The 17,241-nt window shown below is 56.3% G+C and overlaps 5 protein-coding genes across 5 annotated transcripts; 2 read left to right on the top strand and 3 right to left on the bottom strand.

Moving 5' to 3' along the window:
* Nucleotides 1-280: 280 nt before the first annotated feature.
* Nucleotides 281-4,631, bottom strand: BBK36DRAFT_1190357 (P-loop containing nucleoside triphosphate hydrolase protein). Its single transcript, XM_024896663.1, has 4 exons — nucleotides 4,434-4,631; nucleotides 3,426-4,353; nucleotides 2,819-3,354; nucleotides 281-2,782 (listed from the first exon to the last, which is right to left on the bottom strand). The coding sequence occupies exons 1-4, from the start codon at nucleotides 4,560-4,562 to the stop codon at nucleotides 314-316; spliced, it is 4,062 nt and encodes a 1,353-aa protein (XP_024745108.1). The 5' UTR covers nucleotides 4,563-4,631; the 3' UTR covers nucleotides 281-313.
* A 756-nt stretch (nucleotides 4,632-5,387) lies between these two features.
* Nucleotides 5,388-7,704, top strand: BBK36DRAFT_1136721 (FAD/NAD(P)-binding domain-containing protein). Its single transcript, XM_024893080.1, is given in 10 exon segments — nucleotides 5,388-5,523; nucleotides 5,576-5,710; nucleotides 5,724-6,024; nucleotides 6,067-6,270; nucleotides 6,287-6,288; nucleotides 6,327-7,024; nucleotides 7,112-7,423; nucleotides 7,486-7,487; nucleotides 7,565-7,629; nucleotides 7,668-7,704. 7 exon segments carry the CDS (start codon nucleotides 5,730-5,732, stop codon nucleotides 7,627-7,629), a joined length of 1,578 nt encoding a protein of 525 aa, XP_024745107.1. The 5' UTR covers nucleotides 5,388-5,523; nucleotides 5,576-5,710; nucleotides 5,724-5,729; the 3' UTR covers nucleotides 7,668-7,704.
* A 464-nt stretch (nucleotides 7,705-8,168) lies between these two features.
* On the bottom strand, nucleotides 8,169-10,158 carry BBK36DRAFT_1145393 (MFS general substrate transporter; the record flags this gene model as incomplete). Its single annotated transcript, XM_024893751.1, has 4 exons — nucleotides 8,169-8,614; nucleotides 8,688-8,830; nucleotides 8,900-9,508; nucleotides 9,593-10,158. The coding sequence occupies 4 exons, from the start codon at nucleotides 10,156-10,158 to the stop codon at nucleotides 8,169-8,171; spliced, it is 1,764 nt and encodes a 587-aa protein (XP_024745106.1).
* A 2,544-nt stretch (nucleotides 10,159-12,702) lies between these two features.
* Nucleotides 12,703-14,133, top strand: BBK36DRAFT_1130982 (hypothetical protein; the record flags this gene model as incomplete). The annotated part of the gene is made up of 2 exons (XM_024891900.1): nucleotides 12,703-13,707; nucleotides 13,771-14,133. The coding sequence occupies 2 exons, from the start codon at nucleotides 12,703-12,705 to the stop codon at nucleotides 14,131-14,133; spliced, it is 1,368 nt and encodes a 455-aa protein (XP_024745105.1).
* On the bottom strand, nucleotides 13,873-16,215 carry BBK36DRAFT_1136717 (acetyl-CoA synthetase-like protein; the record flags this gene model as incomplete). The annotated part of the gene is made up of 5 exons (XM_024893079.1): nucleotides 13,873-14,137; nucleotides 14,251-14,268; nucleotides 14,326-14,675; nucleotides 14,730-15,439; nucleotides 15,518-16,215. 3 exons carry the CDS (start codon nucleotides 16,213-16,215, stop codon nucleotides 14,332-14,334), a joined length of 1,752 nt encoding a protein of 583 aa, XP_024745104.1. The 3' UTR covers nucleotides 13,873-14,137; nucleotides 14,251-14,268; nucleotides 14,326-14,331.
* Nucleotides 16,216-17,241: the final 1,026 nt, after the last annotated feature.

Below are 17,241 nucleotides of genomic sequence, written 5' to 3'. Positions count from 1 at the left end.
CGTGTGCGATCCAGTTGGAAGCGAGGGGGCGGCCAGATGACTTGATCGCGAGACCTCCTTCTCGCCTGGTCGGCGCAGACACAGCGAATAGCGACGCTTCCGCATTCCAAGATGCTGCTGCCTCAGCTATATATTTCCCCTGGCAAGCCGCTCATGGCGTCTCGATCCCCCACGTGTGGGAATTGGTTCTAGCGATTGGCTGGTATCGTATTATCTATCTATAAGTTCTAATGCTCGGGATTACTACATGTGTTCATGATGTGTGTGTGTATATGCTCTATCATTACCTACTAGCCCTCACTTCCGCCATTATCTATCCTAACATTTGCTGCAGGGCATTGATCCGGTACGACTCGCTCCTCTCCACAAGCTCCTCGTGACGTCCTTTGTCGACCACTTGGCCGCCCTCGACGACAAAAATCACGTCGGCCTTGCGGACAGTGTGCAGCCTGTGGGTGATGGCGATCACGGTGATGCCTCTAGCCGCCTGCTCCAGGCCCTTCTGCAGTGCCTTTTCGCTCTCTGCGTCGAGGGCGCTGGTGCTTTCGTCGAGCAGCAATAGCCGCGGCTTTCGGACTAGTGCTCTCGCAATGGCCAGCCTTTGACGCTGTCCACCGGACAATCGAGATCCGTTGGGGCCGCATTCTGTCTCATAGCCCTCGGGAAGTGTCATGATGGTGTCGTGGATGTTGGCGAGCTTGCAAGCTTCTTCGATCTCCGCGTCTGTCGCTTCGCGGCCTGGAACAGCACCGAGTCCTACGTTGAACTTGACAGTTCCATCGAAGAGCGCACAGTCCTGGGGAACCACGGCAATATCATGGCGGAAGTCCGCACCCTCACGAGCGCAAATATCGACCCCATCGATCTCGACGACTCCACTGGTAGGGCGATACATTCTCTGAACGAGTGACATGATCGTGGACTTGCCAGCTCCCGACGGGCCCACGAGACCGCAAAACTGGCCAGCCGGTATCGTGAATGACATGTTCTTCAAGATTGAGATATGCGGCCGGGCAGGATACGCAAATGACACATCTCGGAAAGTGACTGTGGCGCCACCACGGTTGGGACTGAGCACGCGACTTGAGACTGCATCTGGTGTAGCTTCAACATCCTTTTCTCCCCGTGAGGAGATGGCCAGCTCGGCATCCTTGGCACCGATACGCTTCGAAGACCCGAGGTTGATGAGATTTAGGATCCTGGCTGCTGCCGACTTGGCTCGCGAGACCTCGGGAGCCAACGTGAACATCTGACCCCACAGCTGGGCGCTCACGAGCATGGCCATGAGGATGATGAGGAACTGGGCCTGGCTGTACTCTCCCTTTGTGATTCTTGTTGAGCCCCACCAGTACGCAAACGCGTAGATGAGGTTTCCGATGCTGTTGGCAATGGCAAGCCAGAAGTTGGTGTAGACACTCGCCAGAGCCGTCTCTCTCTGCGGGGCTCTTAGGGCTCGACGATACGTGTTCAGTATCTCATCCTCTAGGGACAGCGAGGATACCGTCTTGAAAGAGGTGACGGCTTCGACGGTAATGCCCAAGGCCGTGGAGAATGCTCCAGCATGCTTGCGCTCGAAACTTGACAACGCGCGCACCTGCATGATGCCTGAGCCCAGGAGTATCGGGACTGTGACCAAGCACACAATGGCAATCTTCCACGCAATGATGTGGGAAAGGATGATGGCGATCAAGAAGTTGACGACAATGGAAAACATGGTGCCTAGGATAGACCCGCTGAACCCGCCTACAGCAGCAGCGTCTGATGTGATGATGGACAGCAACGAGGCTGGCGAACGGCCTTCTGACTGGTGCCAGTCCAGCTCCTGTTCGTACAGCGAGCGGAAGCTGAGCACGCGGATCTTGTAGAGCAGCTTTTCGGAAATGTAACCAAAGCCGAACCAGCTTCCCGTGTAGGCGAACAATTCAACCACGGCCAGCATGAAGAAGAGGCCGCCGAAGAACTTGCCTGCCCACAGGATATGATGGGTTGAGTTGCAGGGGCTCACGTTTGAGACGGTATTGCCAAAGATGACGCCTGCTGAAGAAAAGGTGCCGCCGACGATGACGGCAGAGAAGACGGCCAGGAGAAGCATCAGCAGATGCGGTCGAAGCATGAGGCCAAGGCTCTTGACGATGCTCCAGGTTGACTGGTTGCCTTCAAGTTCCTTGCCCTCCCCTACGGCAGCCTCTGGACTGGAGTCCTGCTGATCTGCCGAAGTCGAGACCGCAGACTCTTCCTTGGTCACTGGCACAACGTCATCCAGGGCCGCCTCCTTCTCCGAGAGCCCGAGGTCTGCGTCCCCCTTGGATGTGCTGGACATGGATGGCGTGTCATCCTGCTCTTTGGACGCCAGGTTCTGTAAACGAACCATGCCGGCATACGAACCATCCAGGGCCATGAGTTCCAAATGGGTGCCTTGCTCGATGACTTCGCCATTGTTCATCACAATGATGTTGTCGGCATTCCGGATCGTGGACAGACGATGAGCAATGGCGATGATGGTACGGCCCTTGGAGATGGACTCGACAGCGGCCTGGATGCGCCGCTCACTGGCTGAATCCAGGGATGCCGTTGCTTCGTCGAGGAGGAGGACCTTGGGATCTCGGATCAAGGCGCGAGCAAACGCGAGCCGCTGCCTCTGGCCTCCGCTGACGAGCTTTCCTGAGGTACCAACGACCGTTCCGTATCCATACTCTAGTCTGTCAATGAACCCCGAGGCATCGGCCAGGGACGCGGCATGGCGGACCATTTCGACGAGTTCAGCCATGTCCTGACCGTGTTCCTGTGCGACGGATGTCAAGTCCTGTCCGTCTCTTACTTTGGCTGCCACGTCGGCGAGCCCCTGACCCAGAATGATGGATTGGAATTTCTGATGCTTCTCCCATGGCGAGTTGAACAGTCCCAGTGCGATGTTTTCCAGGATTGATCGATCCAACAGCGAAGGCTCTTGCTGAACGAGGCTGATGAAGCTTCTGAGGTTCTTCACGTTCAGCTCCCTCAGGTCGTGCCCGTCGAGCAACACTTGTCCCTCTTGGGGGTCGTAAATTCTCGTTGCCAAGCCAGCTACAGTGGACTTGCCGCTGCCCGACAGGCCAACAATGGATGTGAATTTGCCTGCAGGACAGTCGAATGAGACATTCTTGAGCACAGGTTGGTCCGGTCGGGAGACGTAGGCGAAGGTGACGTTGCGGAACGAGATCGAGGCGGGAGTGGAGTCTGGAAGTTTGACGCCAGAATCGGATCCGGAGTTGATGGTGGCCGGGGCCTCGATATCTTGTCGCAGCTTCTTGAAAGCTGTGGACGCACCACCCAGCAGAGGCAAGAGAGGTGCGATGGAGCCGAAGACGACGCATGCTAACAACGGTGGAATGTCAGTGAAGGCCCTCGAAGAGTCGCCCGGAGCATGCCCTGGAACGGGGGCTTACCATCGACGAGGAGGAAGATGACTGTGTATATCTGTCCCACGGACACTCCGCTGGGATCCGCAATGGTCTTGACAATCTGGTGGCTACCTTGCCAGAAGGACAAGGCATTTGCAGCATAGGCGATGAAGTAGAGAGTGCCGGCCTGAAGCGCCGCGGCAAACGCCTTTTTGATACCCTTTTTCTGAGCCGTCATCATCTGGGAGGAAAACTTGGCCTCGAGGCGCGCGCCGGCACCGAAAGCCTGGACAACAGCAATGTTGGACAATGTCTCCTGCGCAATGGAGGAGGCGGAGCCTATCGCGTCGGACATGGCAGTGGTGTATTTGCCCGCAAACCGGCTGCCCAGGCCTGCCATGAGGAAGAAGGCCGGAATAAGGGACAGAAGCATGGCCGCAAGCCGCCAGTTCTTGATGAAGGCAACAATGTACGCCGTCAAGAAGAAGGATGTGCAGGCGATGCAGATGCCGACCTTTTCGGAAGTCCCCGACTGGACGGCTTGGATGTCTGCATTGAGGCGCGACGACAGCTCTCCGGCCTGGCGTTGATCGTAAAACGTGGCGTCCTGTCGCAGCAAAGCCTGGAAATAGCGGTCCCTGAGGCGGGCTTCCAGTCGACGGCTGAAGATGCTCCAGCAAACGATGTATATGTATATCAGGGCAAAGCTGGCGATGCCGATATACGTAAGCTCCAGCACCTTGCTGTCGACGGAGGACTGGATTCGTGCGGCGTCGGCGGCGGAGGTGTCTTTGTTATCACAGCTTGCGGTGTTGAGGTCATCGACGAGCTGACCGAAGAGGATTCCCATGAGAGGAAAGGGGACTCCTGCTGCCGCGGCAGAGATGGCGCCGATGACGAGAAGGGTGATGTCTTTCCATGTTGGGTCGGCATAGACGAGCAGCTGGAAGTAGGTGAAGAACTCCGAGATGAACTGAAGCACTTTTGTGAGCATGCGAGCCCATTGAGTTTCATGACGTCTGCAGAACAGAGACAGGCACCGATCAAACTGACCTTTCTGATTCTGTTGGGCTCTCCATTGGCATTGGAGATGGCCTCTACCTGGGTATCATTGCTGACTTGAGGCACCGCGGCATCTCCAGTCTCACCATTGGGGACTGGCGTATCGTTCTGAGCTGCCATTGCTGGCGAGGAGCGGTTTGTCGATGGTTACTCTACGGGCCGCTACACTCTCATGGCCCGTCTGAGCCCGGGCATGAAGAGATGGAATCGTCTCTTGTTCAAGATTGGAACTGCCGTCTGAGCTAAGACCTCTTCATACCTGGGTACAGACAAACACAGCTTCCGGCAGTTGGACGCTTACTTGCCGTCGTTGCAATGCCCACAACGTCCTCTAGCTCTGGTCCGCCTGCACGATCGACAGCAGGACGCGGTTGACTCGACGACTCAGACGCCGCCAGACCGTCTCCCTCTTTGCCTTTTTCCCCGTCTGGCTTCTCCCATTGTTGGCACACGCAACGCTTTCGGCATCCAGGAATGGGCCCTCGCTGATCAGCAAACAGGACAGGGTATCATTTTTTCTGAGCTCTGCTCTAGTGCTGCAACTTCACGAGATGCTCCATAGAGGAACCACGACAAGACCGAGACTATCCACCATCCCGGCTCGTGAGGAGAGGTCGAGCAACAGGTACCGGCTTGTCACTGGCATGTTCCTCGACCCTCAAAGACACACGCCCCCTCGTCCATGTTCTATCCTGGTCTGGCCACTTGTACCGGTACTTTTGCTCCCCCATGGTGTGGCCCCTCAACAAGCGGGACCTGTTCGGATCAGATAATTTCTCTCGGCGGGAAGCGTCTCCACCATGTGCGTCCGAGGATCGGCCAAAAGGCGACAACTGGGACGGACTTGGCGGCCTGGGAGACGAGGGGAAAACACAAAAGAATTGCGTAAAGGGAATTGACGCAGAAAATGCCTCTTTATCCAGGGGTTTTCCTCTCTCTTTTCCCCAGTGCTCGGATGTACCGTCTGCTCGGGCGACCACAATCCCGCTGGACTTGCTCGGTCTTCGAGGTGGAGCGTCGGCCGTCCGGACCCGGGATTTTCATAGCCTCACGGCCTTGGCCTCGGATCTGATAAGATGGACGCCCTCCGAGATGTAATTGCTCGGCGAATTGCGTGCTGCTGTTGGGTACAAGTATAAACTGGGGGAGAGGTCCTTTTGGCTCACACCCCCACTGGGGGGGAAGATGGATTGCTCAACGGACTGCAGATGATGCTTGCTCTGGTGGAGGAACCGGTCCCGCTTCGCACACCTTGGCACGAGTGATGACCGTGGCGGCGACGCAACGATGAACTGCTACTCGTACTTGCACGCTGTGCCCGTGTCTCGCGCTGCATTGAAGCCATCCGGTCGCAATATCGGCGCTTTTCGGCAGATCGCGGCTCAACTGGCCTCGTCGACGCAGCCGGCCAAGCGCTGGCGGACCACAATCTGCACCAGCAGCAGCTCGACTTTGCCCTTGTCCAGCGCTCGACCGAGTATTGCCACGAGTCCCGGCCACCGAAATCTCGCGAACCCTGTTGTCCAGCTCGGTGCTGTCGCTCGTCGTCATCTTCACTGCTCTCCCTCTCGTCGCCTTGCTGATACTACTACTACTACTACTACTACCGAAAGCACCTTCGTCGCCATGGGCTCGGTTCCGGAGAGCGTCCCTGCTGTCAGGGTCTTTATTGCTGGTGGCTCCTATGCAGGCCTCTCTGCGGCTGTCAATCTTCTCGATTTGGGGAATGGCTTGTCGCCGCGGATGTCGAACGAGCCGTATGCGCACCATCCTAGCGTGCCCAAGGTGAACTTTGAGATCACCATTGCTGATGAGCGAGATGGATATTGTAAGTCGAAGGCGTCATAGAATCCTTTGGAACTACCACTAAGAGGAGATCTAGACCACTTGATCGGCTCGCCGCTGGCCCTGGCTGATGCGGAATACGCAAAGAAAGCCTGGGTTCGATTCCAAGATATTCCCGGTCTGCAGCTCCCCAACGTCAGATTCGTCCAGGGCTCGGTATCGAACGTCGACTGCGCCGCCAAGACAGCGACCGTCATCGACGGCACCACGAAAGAGGCCGTCACGCACCAATACGACTACTTCGTCACCGCTACGGGCCTGCGGAGGGTGTGGCCCGTTGTGCCCCAGGCTCTGACCCGGAAGCAGTACCTCGTCGAGGCCGAGACCCAGATCAAGGCCCTCGACAACGCGAAAGATGGCGTCGTCGTCGTCGGCGGAGGTGCCGTTGGCATTGAGATGGCCGCCGAGCTGAAGCACGTGAAGCCTCATCTCAAGGTCACGCTGGTGCACTCGCGGGACAAGCTCATGTCCTCGGAGCCGCTGCCTGACGACTGCAGGGATAAGGCGCTGGACATGGTCAAGGAAACCGGCGTCGAGGTGCTGATGGGACATCGCTTGGCCAGCTCTACCAAGGTCGAGACCGAGGATGGCTCGCCACGGTACGAGGTTGCGTTTACGAATGGACACAAGATGACTGCCAGCGCGGTCATCATGGCTCTGTCCAACAGCACTCCGACGGCTTCCTATCTCCCTTCGTCGGCTGTCGATTCCGAAGGTTACGTCAAGATTGTGTCTAAGTAAGTGCAAAAGTTCAACCAACAACATCCCTCTCCTTGATTAAACAGCCAGCACAACACAATTTGCTAACAACTTGTTCTCTCCAGCATGAGCTTCGAACCCAACAGCGTCCCCAACGCCGCCTCGCACTTCTGCGCCGGCGACGTGGCCAAGTGGTCCGGCATCAAGCGCTGCGGCGCCGCCATGCACGGCGGGCACTACATTGCGCACAACATCCACCAGAGCGTGCTGCGGCAGCAGGACGCGCAGCACGAGCCCCGGTTCCAGCACCTGCAGGAGATCCCGCCGATGATTGGGCTGGCCGTGGGGAAGAACGCAGTTGCGTACAGCCCGGACGGGGGCCTCATTTCGGGGCCGGAGGTGATGCAGGCGTATTTTAGGGATGATTTGGGTTGGGCTAGTAAGTCCTTTTTTCTTTCTTTTTTCCCCCCTTCCTTCCCCCCCCTTTCTCTACCGTTGTGATTTGCTTTGGGGGAGTTTGTGTGTGTGTGTGTATGTGTGTGTGTTCAGTTTTGCTGATTGGTTTTTTTTTGTTACAGTTTGCTGGGAGTATATGCAGCTGGATGGCCGGAAGGAGGTCAAGCAGGAGATTGCTGCTGCGTGAGTGTAAGGGAAGAGAATGTGAGATATACATATGGCCTGGGACAATGGGTGGACTGGGGGAGGTCACGGCGTTTGGGAGTTATCTGCTTGGAAATTTGAACATGTGGTACCTAGAATGAAGAAGCTTAGAACTTTCAAAGACATACATATATTATACTATGACCCTGTTCTGAACCATCATGTTTTAACCTCTTACTAGTGCTCTATTACAGAGTTGACCTCTGTAAATAAGGCACATCGTACAAAGCGCAGAGTTACACGCATTCTAAGATGTCTATTACCTATCTACATGTTATTAATCTACGAGGAGTCGCTTTATGACACTTACCCAGTACATAACATGCACACTTGCAAAGATGCTGCAGCAGATAAGTCGTAAACATTATTCGTATTAGAAATGGCTACATGTAATCTTTGACACTGCAAAAACACAGCTCTGCAGACTCTAACCAAGCATTGGTGGTTTCAAACGCGGCACAGTGAGATATCAAATCCCCTACCGCAACACCATAACCAGCCCAACAACCCCCCCCTTTTTATCTAAAAGACAGTTCCCTTGACCTGCTTGTGCTTCCTCACATCAATGTTCCTCCACATGGCCGTGCCCACCACAGACAGCGACAGGACAGCGGTGGCAGCAATGAGCATCATCTTCTGGCTGTCGCCATAGGCCTTTTGGATGGCGATGCGCTCGGGAGACCCCATCGGGTACGACAGCTGGACGTCGAGGCTGCCGTAAATGTCGGTGAGGTTGCCGATGGCGGACTCGGGGAGGTAGACGGCCAGCTTCTTGGGGAAGACGGCCTGCCAGACGGCGGCGGCGACGGTCAGGCCGATGGCGCCACCGATGGACGAGGCCATTGCCTCGATGGCCAGGACGACGGCGACGTACTGGTGGGAGGTGGCGGCCATGACGGCGGTCTGCTCGCAGATGACAATGGTGCCGCCGGCGAAGGCGATGAAGATTTGGCACATGATGATGTATCCTGCAGAAAGCGGATTTTGTTAGCAAGCTATTCTACACTCCTTTTTTGTGAATCCGCGGGTGAGAGGACTTACCGATGTTGACGTCGGGCTGGCGGAAGTGAATCATCAAGCCGACACCCAAGATCGTGACGGGCACGCCGAAGAAGAGGCAGATGGGCTTGAACTTGCCGGTGTGGCGGATGACGAGGCCGACGAGGATCGCCCACAAGCAGGAACTGTGATGGAAACCGTTAGCGGTGATTCCGTCTTATACAAGCGACGAAGCTATGTATGTTTTTGCTTACCCAATGCTGTAGATGTTGGAAACGTAGCTGGACTCGGTGACATCAAGGCCGTTGACCACCTGGAGGAAGCTGAGGAAGTAGCTGTCCCAGATGTAGAAGCTGACGAAGACGGACGCAGCGAGGATGTTGGCGCCGATGACGGTGCGGTCCATGAGGAGGGAGTAAGGGATGAAGGTGATGGGCGCAAACCATCGCTCCCAGACGCCAAACACAATGAGGGTGACGATTCCTCCGACCAGGAGGCCGATGATGAGGGGCGACTTCCAGCCTTCCGCCTGGTAGGAGTAGATGTTGAAGGGGAGGAGGAACATGGCCAGGCCTCCGGAGATGAGGAGCAGGCCGACGAGGTCGAACTCGCGCGCGTAGTAGTACAGAGAGTCCGCCCACGAGCCCTTGCTCTCGCGGGGAGGGACGACGCCGAGGGCCTTGGCCTTCTTGTTGTAGTGCATGAAGAGGAAGAACAGGGGCAGGGTGATGACGGGGGTGATGATGGCGAACGAGCCGAAGCCCCAGCGGAAACCGGGGCCGTTCAGGAAGGCGGTCGAGATGGGGCCGGAGATCCACGTGGTGATGATGTACGGGGAGCTGCTGTAGGCAAAGATGAGGCCTCTGTTTTGGGAGGAAAACGAACTCTGTTAGCCATGGGGAGGGGCCCCTTCTTCACATATACGATAAGGGACGATTGGAACTCACCGATTACGCAGAGAGGTTGTGTCTGCGAGGAAGACGGAGAGCGAGTAGTCCAACCCATTGTACCCGACCCAGTAGAAGACCTGAGCGGCGGCGTACGTCTCGACGTTCTTGCAAGCGGCCATCATGACCAGGCCGAGCGTGGTGAAGACGATGGAAAGCAGGTAGCCCTGCGGACGGCCGAAGATGTCGAGCACCTTGGCGAGCGTCAACTTGAAGACGCCGCCGATGATGTTGCTCATGACGCTGGTGGTGGGCGTCAGGGAGTGCTCCTCGAAGGCGGAGGTGACCCAGGGCGTAAGGTTGCCCGTGGTGCCCTGCTGCATGCTGTCGACGAAGTAGATGACCCAGATCATGGCAAAGGCCGTGAAGAGGGCGCTCTTTGTCCAGACGGAGGTGATGGCCTCGATGTTCTGGACACCAGCCTGGGCCTTGGTGTCGATGCCATCGTCGGCGTCCGGGTCCGAGTCCTGAGGGCCGCCGATCTGGACGTCTGGGTTTTCTTTGCCGGCTTCGGCTTCACCTCCGGAGGCGAACTTTTCGCGCTCGGGGGAGTTGGTGACGGCCATGACTTTGGGAGGAGAAGAAACTGGTGTTAGTTGGTTTGACTCCTCTGCCTGTCGATGGGGTGAAGACGATGAAGTTGAGTTCACGGCGAGGGGGAAAGGCCAATGGATGAGTTTTCTACTTACTGGATCCGTTGGACTGCGGCTTTGAGATCTCAGCTGCAGTTGATGATGCTTGCCACGTTGCGCGTATCTAGCAGGGTTTGTTGCGGATACTTATTCGTCCAGACCCGGCGAAGCTGAAAGGCTGAAAGGATTCTAGATTTTGCCGCTGACATGGGTGATGAGTTGAAAGTTTGAAGTACTACATCCATAGTCGTCGTAATGTCACCTACTAGGTAGGTAGTAGACAGGGGGGGAGGGAGGAAGATAGTCGCGTGCGGCACTAGTCGAGGCGACCTGGATCATATGGGCCACTCACTTTTTACGGTACACACTGATCTTGTTGGCTGATATCTCTGATGGATCAGGCCCGAGGAGGAATTGCCATGATTGGTCTTTTACTTTCGATGTTGGTTTGAAGATGTGGCAAGTCGAGAATCCCTTCCTGTTTGTACTCGGAAGTCGGCGAGGCCAGGAATGTCTACGAGGAGATATGGTTACACTACCACTACAGTACTACTTGGAAGCAAAGGGAAGAAGAGCAGCGTGAGAAGTAAGAGGTACCTTGTGTAATTCGATGTGATGCCTTCTACAACCGAGAGAATGCTCCGTCCAGTACGTAGATTTGTTGAAGCTGTTGGGCCAAGGACACGACTATCTCGTCGCAACTGGAGCCGAGTTCCATCTTTTTTCTTCCGTCTCTCTTGGTGTCAAGCCAAAGCAAAGCACTATCCTCTGTGCCGGCACTAAACACAGAAGGAGAATTTACTCCCATGACATTCCCGTGCCGTAAAACATACGTTATTCTCGAAGCGAAGACCTGAAGCTAATAGGAATCCGGCAACTCTCCCGGTGCTGTTTGCGACGGTGGGAACACCTTCGGCACGCAAAACTTTTTTATACCTCAAGCCAGGCTGACGACTCGACCGGGAGAAGCGATTCAAGCTGAATATCTGTTTCGATTAAACTGAGATTGATCAAAACGGCTTCAGTGCCTTTTTTGTTTCTCTCAGAGCGGATACTCGGCAATTGGAGTGCCAAGTACGGTGCCTACGAGTAAGTTGGGGCACATGGCGGTGATCGCTTGCGCGATTTCAAGCCACCCAGACCCGTAACCGGTTGGTGGAGAAACAAACAAGTCGAGTTTATCAGATCATGCACGAAGCAGCGAAGGAATACGCCCGGGTGCTCGATTCTGGTAGCCGCTCCGAACAACGGACCAGAAGATGGTGTAGGAGGTGCGTTAGTTGGCTTGGGTTGAGCTCCAATAAAGTTATCAGATCCGCTCGGAGGCGCAAGGATCAAAGTGGGCTGCGAGAAGTTTATATGTACAGTACAAGGACTGAATGTGAACTACCTTACGGAGGAGGGCGAAAGTTTTGTTATCTGATGGCCAGGGACATGTCGAGTTACGAGTATGAGCCAAGGAGTTGGACAAGACAACGATGGAGATTTGGATCGAATATCCCAATCCGGAATATGCGAGCGAGAGGCGGAGACAAGAGACGAGAGAGAAAAATCTGCAAGAGTGGGATGATGGCGGAGGGAACCCTTGCAAGTTGGTGGATCTAATCAATCAGGGAGATAATCTGCTCAAGGCAGTTGAGGCAACTCGGCGGTTCTGGGACTTGGCTGGTCTTACCGGAGACTCCAGCTTGCGTGAAAGGACTCCAACTGCCCCGCACGAGTAATTGTACGAGTACTTGTACGCAGCACTCCTAGCTACTGTACAGCCGATTGCGAAGAGTGAAGCATCGCGATGTGGGTTGAAGATGCAGGGGAGGGGGCGTGAGCAGGAGGAGAGGCTAGCAGGGTCCATGCTCCTAATGCTTCGGTACGTGGGCTAAAGTCTCCAGTCTACAGCATCGTACCTGTACCTGCTTCTCGAGGCTGTCATCGTGGATACATGTAATGTGGTCTCTTGTTCTCCAGTTTGCTCGAGGCTAAGGCGCCCGTTTCGCGCTGATCCGCTGCAGATCTGCATTGCCAACGGCAGAAGGGAGATGGAGCAGAACTCAGAGCCGAGCGTCATGTCCTCCGTCATTCCGTATAGTTAGTAGTAGTAGTAGCTTGAGAGGTAGGACATACTGCTGATGGGTGAAGCGTGTTCAGTTGGCATAACCGTGGTAATATGAGGCGGGAAGATGCGGGTATGGACTGGAGCTTCTGTCTCTGGCAGACTCTTGTTTGCGGATGAGGCTTTGCCTGTATTGTAAACTGCTCTATCATTACATAGCATAGGAGACAGGCACATGTAATTTACCATACATGCTAATATATATGCATTTATCCTAGCTTAAGGTAGGTTACATACAGGCGGTTTCTCTCGTGATACCTACTCCGAGCGTGCCACTTACACCATCCCAAACGTCTCCCTCAAGTGCCCTATTGGTGTGAGATCTCTCCCATCTTTTAGGCAATCTTTGTTATATAGCAAAAGTCACAATGGCTTCCACTTCTCTCTCGTCAATACCCCCCGACCAAACCGTCATCAAGCTCCCTCATCCCTACCACACCGAATACACCATCCACGAAGCAGGCAAGAATGGTGAAGCCGTGCGCTATCATCTGAACCTCAAGCCCAGCGCCTCCTCCGGAAAGAAGCCTCCCGTCGAGCTTCACACTTCCAAGGCCGCCTTCACCGAGCCCGCCGACCTCAAGTCGAGCGAGCTGCCGCCTACCTCCAACAACAGCGCCTGGGCACGCGCCAGACGATCGCCATGCGCAACCATATTGTGGGATGCCGCCACCGAGCGTCCTACTCTTGCGCAGGCGTGGCTGATACTCTACGTGCTCTTCACGACGCGGCCCTCCATGGAGTCGCTCAGGCTTGAGCTGACGGGCGCAAACGCCATTGTTCTCGGGCAGCAGCTGAAGGACGTTGCTCTCGCCATTGACCACCCGCTCCGTCCCCAGGAGCAGCCGGGGCCATCTACAACCACAGACAACATCACCGTCTTGGCCCTGAGAGCCACGTTCTGGCAGGGCGCTGGATCTCCTTTCGGGCCTCGGCCTGTGTGGTGTCCTGAGGAGTCACCCGTCTCGCTGCCTTCGTCCACCCCGTTGAGCTCGTATCCCCTCACCCCTCTCCAGCATACGATGACGATTACTTCAGCCGGTGACCCTCAGGATCCGGACCGACGCCAGCAGACATGGCACCCGATCCGGCCGGCTAAGCCAGCTCCGGGCGCCGTCATCTACAGCCGTTGGATCCCCCATCTGCAGGAGACCTTCTCCATGGTGTCGCTTGACTGGCAGGATGCCGAGCACCTGAAGCTCTTCCACGAGTGGCAAAACGACCCTCGTGTGTCGCAGGGCTGGAACGAGACGGGCACCCTGGAGCAGCACCGCGAGTATCTGCGGAAGATGCACGTCGATCCTCACCAGGTGGCCGTCTTGGCCAAGTGGGATGACACTTACTTTGCGTACTTTGAGATTTACTGGGCCAAGGTAAGATGAGATGAGACGAGGCGGCTACAAGGAGGAAACGACTGTAACTGACCGACTATACAGGAGGACCGTCTCGGCAGCTACTACGACGCCGGCGACTTCGACCGAGGCCGCCACTCCCTCGTCGGCGACGTCCGTTTCCGCGGGCCGCACCGCGTGTCTGCCTGGTGGAGCAGCCTGATGCATTACCTCTACCTCGACGACCCCCGGACCATGTACGTCGTGGGCGAGCCCAAGGACAGCAACTCGACGGTCGTCATGTACGATCTGATCCACGGCTTCGGGCTGGACAAGTTTGTCGACTTGCCGCACAAGCGGAGTGCCTTTGTGCGGTGCCACAGGGAGCGTTTCTTTCAGCTCTGTCCGTTGGGGGATAACGAGAAGGCGGTTGGTGGGATGAGGATTGGGTTGGTTCCCAAGCTGTAGATGATGGTCAAAATGGCGGGCGCTGTAAAAGTACTACTTGTAAATTGTTATAATATTGGGTGTCATATTCGAGTCTCAACCAACGTATACATACAGAACATAAGCTTTATATATACAATCTATCCCAGAGCTTTTCAATAACAACAGTAAACAGTATCTTTTCTACCCAAACATGACCACCCCAATGTTATCCCCCCTTTACAACTTGGACGTCTTGGCCATCTTACTCAAAATCTCATCGCCCAGCTTCGCCATCTCAAACTTGCGAACCTTGCCGCTGCCCGTCAGGGGCACGTCCGCCGGCACGCCGTCCTGCCCCAGCCAGAAGACGTGCGCCGGCGCCTTGTGGTTGCCCAGCGTCTTGCGGACCCAGTCGCGGACCTCCTGGTCGGAGAGCTTCTTGGCGTTGTCGGCGAGCTCGACGAAGGCGCCGACGACCTCGCCGTAGTGCTTGTTCTTGAGGCCGACGACGACGGCGCGCGAGATGGAGGGGTGCGCCATGAGGCGTTCTTCGATCTCGAGGGGGTAGATGTTTTCGCCGCCTACATCAGTTAGTAAAATAGATAAGAATCAATGAGAGAGAAACCCAGCCGTACCTCGAATGATGATGTCCTTGAATCGGCCCGTGATGGTGCAGTAGCCGTCTTCGTCAAAGACGGCCTCGTCGCCCGTGTGCAGCCACAGCACCCCGGCCGCGTCCCGGACCATGACCTCGGCCGTCTTCTCCGAGTTGTTCCAGTATCCCGCCTGCAGCTGGTACCCGGCCATGCAGAGCTCGCCGCGCGTGCCAATGGGGACAATGTTGCCGTCGCGGTCGACGATCTTGGCCTGCGCGTGCGGCATCAGCGTCCCGACGGTGGTGAGCCTCCTGTGCATGGCGTCGTCCGTGAAGGCGTTGAAGCACGTGGGCGACGCCTCGGTCAGGCCGTAGCTGCTCGTAAACTCCGTCATGCCGAAGCGGTTCACCAGGAGCTCCATCAGGTAGCGCGGGACGGGGGCGCCGGCGATGATGCCCGTGCGGAGCCGGTCGCACTTGAAGCCGGCCGGCGGCTCGGCCTGGAAGAGGGAGTCGAACATGGCGGGGACGCCGTGGATGGCGGTGCAGTCCTCGTCGGAGATGGCGCGCAGGGTGGCGGGGATGTCAAAGATCTCGGCCGGGTAGACGATCTTGCCGCCGTGGGTGACGATGGCCAGGAGGCCGAGGACGAGGCCGAAGCAGTGGAAAAGGGGGGGAGGGCAGCAGAGGACGTCTTCGTGGGTGAGGCGCATTCTGTCGCCGATGAAGCGGGAGTTGTTGACCAAGTTGCTGCGAGAATCGGGACTGTCAGTATACGAATCCATACTATCAGATAATATCGGAACAAAATGAGACTTCAACACATACTGATGCGTCAACATGGCTGCCTTTGGTAGGCCCGTCGTGCCGCTCGTAAACTGCAGATTGACCACCTGGTGAGGCAGCACCTTGCTCATGACCCGATACAGCCTGTCGTGGTCCTTCCGAGAGCCAGCCTTGACGAGCTCATCATACGTCGGGTACTCGCCGCCTTCTCCTTCGCCTCTCAGGATGACCACCTTGATGGGCGACGCCTCGTTCTTGAGGTTCTGCAGCAGCGGCGCGTTGTTCGTCCGGCCGCCAATCGTGCGCGTCACGAAGAATACCTTGCAGTCGGAAAAGGTGAGGCCGTACATGGCCTCGGTCGCCGTGTAAGTGTTGTTGAGGATGACGAGGATGGCGCCGATCTTGGCCACGGCGAAGAAGACGGCCGCGTACTGCTCGCAGTTGCCGGCCATGATGCCCACGCGGTCGCCGACGCCGATGCCCATGTCGAGCAGCGACTGGGCCAGCGCCGAGCTCTGCTGGTTGAGGTCGTGATATGTCCATCGTGCGCCGGTCCAGGGGATGACGATGCATTCCTTGGTGCCGTATTGGTAGGTCTGCAGCTGGAGGAGCTCGCCGAGGGTCAGGTCGACGAGGGGAGGGTCGGACGGGCCATGGAGGAGGGAGAGTCTTTGCGTGGATGGGGAGGAGTATGGCTGGATGGTTGTTGATGGTGACGGTGATGATGATGGAGCGTCCATGCTGGCGGATCTTGTGAGAGAGCCTTTGTTATGTGACAATCATCTACTAGTGTTGCAGCTTTCTGGGAGATATCGGTGCCTTCTACAGATCACACGAGACGCACAATGCACTCATCTGTCTGCTGATTGACGCTTCTTCTACAGCACAGAGCCGAGGAACACCTAGCTGAGCCGGTTCATCGAGTCCATTCCATGCGTCGACTATTGCTTCCAGACCCACCACCTTGCCCGGCCATTGCAGCAGCAAGTTGCGTCTGTTAGAGCTGGTCCCGATGAAGCCTAGCAGTCTGTTGCATACGAGCACGTATATGACACCCGTTCTAGAGGACGTGTGTAGATCAGGCACACGAGGCCGAGAGAAGCAGAGGTCCATGTCCAGCTCCTGGGCCCGGCCCTCCTCCTCCGTTTCTCAATGCTTGCCAACGGCCATCCGAGAAATGCCGAGATCAGCATCAGGGCCCAGGTTCAGGTCCAAGCTGCCAAGTCGAACCCCGTGCGGCGATTTACGCGGCGTCTTTCGAAGAGTCAGAGATCCGAGTAATCAGATGATCTGATAAGATTTGATTTCTCACCATGGCTGAGGCATCGTCAAAGATCCACTTCGTCTTCTGTTAGTCGAAGCCCGGCGTTTTGCAGACAACTGTGGTGGTGCTACCGAAACTGGTCTTTGGCCCTTGCATTTGCCAGCATCGCGGACCGGGGACGTGAAATTTTTTTTCTTTATCAGATCCTCGGAAAGTGGTTCGTCGTGAGGCCCAAGAGTATCGGTACATGGCAGGGTTGTGGGTGGTGGTCAGGGGGGGAGGGTGGACGTGCCTTACTGGACGGACGAGCTCTTCTGCGAGAGCCGATGGCGGCATGTGAAGAGCCACTGCTATCCAGATGAGGATGCTGAGATTTTGCCGGCCAAGTAGAAAGTTCGAGTATGATTTCCGCATGAGGTGAGGCAATTGTTCAAGTCTATCCCGGTCTGGCGGAAGCAGTCCGTTCATTACCTACCTAGGGAGTACGGTACAGAGCCGGAGA

This window comes from Trichoderma citrinoviride, assembly GCF_003025115.1.
Source record: "Trichoderma citrinoviride strain TUCIM 6016 unplaced genomic scaffold BBK36scaffold_22, whole genome shotgun sequence".
Taxonomy (NCBI): Eukaryota; Fungi; Ascomycota; class Sordariomycetes; order Hypocreales; family Hypocreaceae; genus Trichoderma; species Trichoderma citrinoviride.
This window is presented reverse-complemented; position numbering and strand designations above follow the sequence as displayed.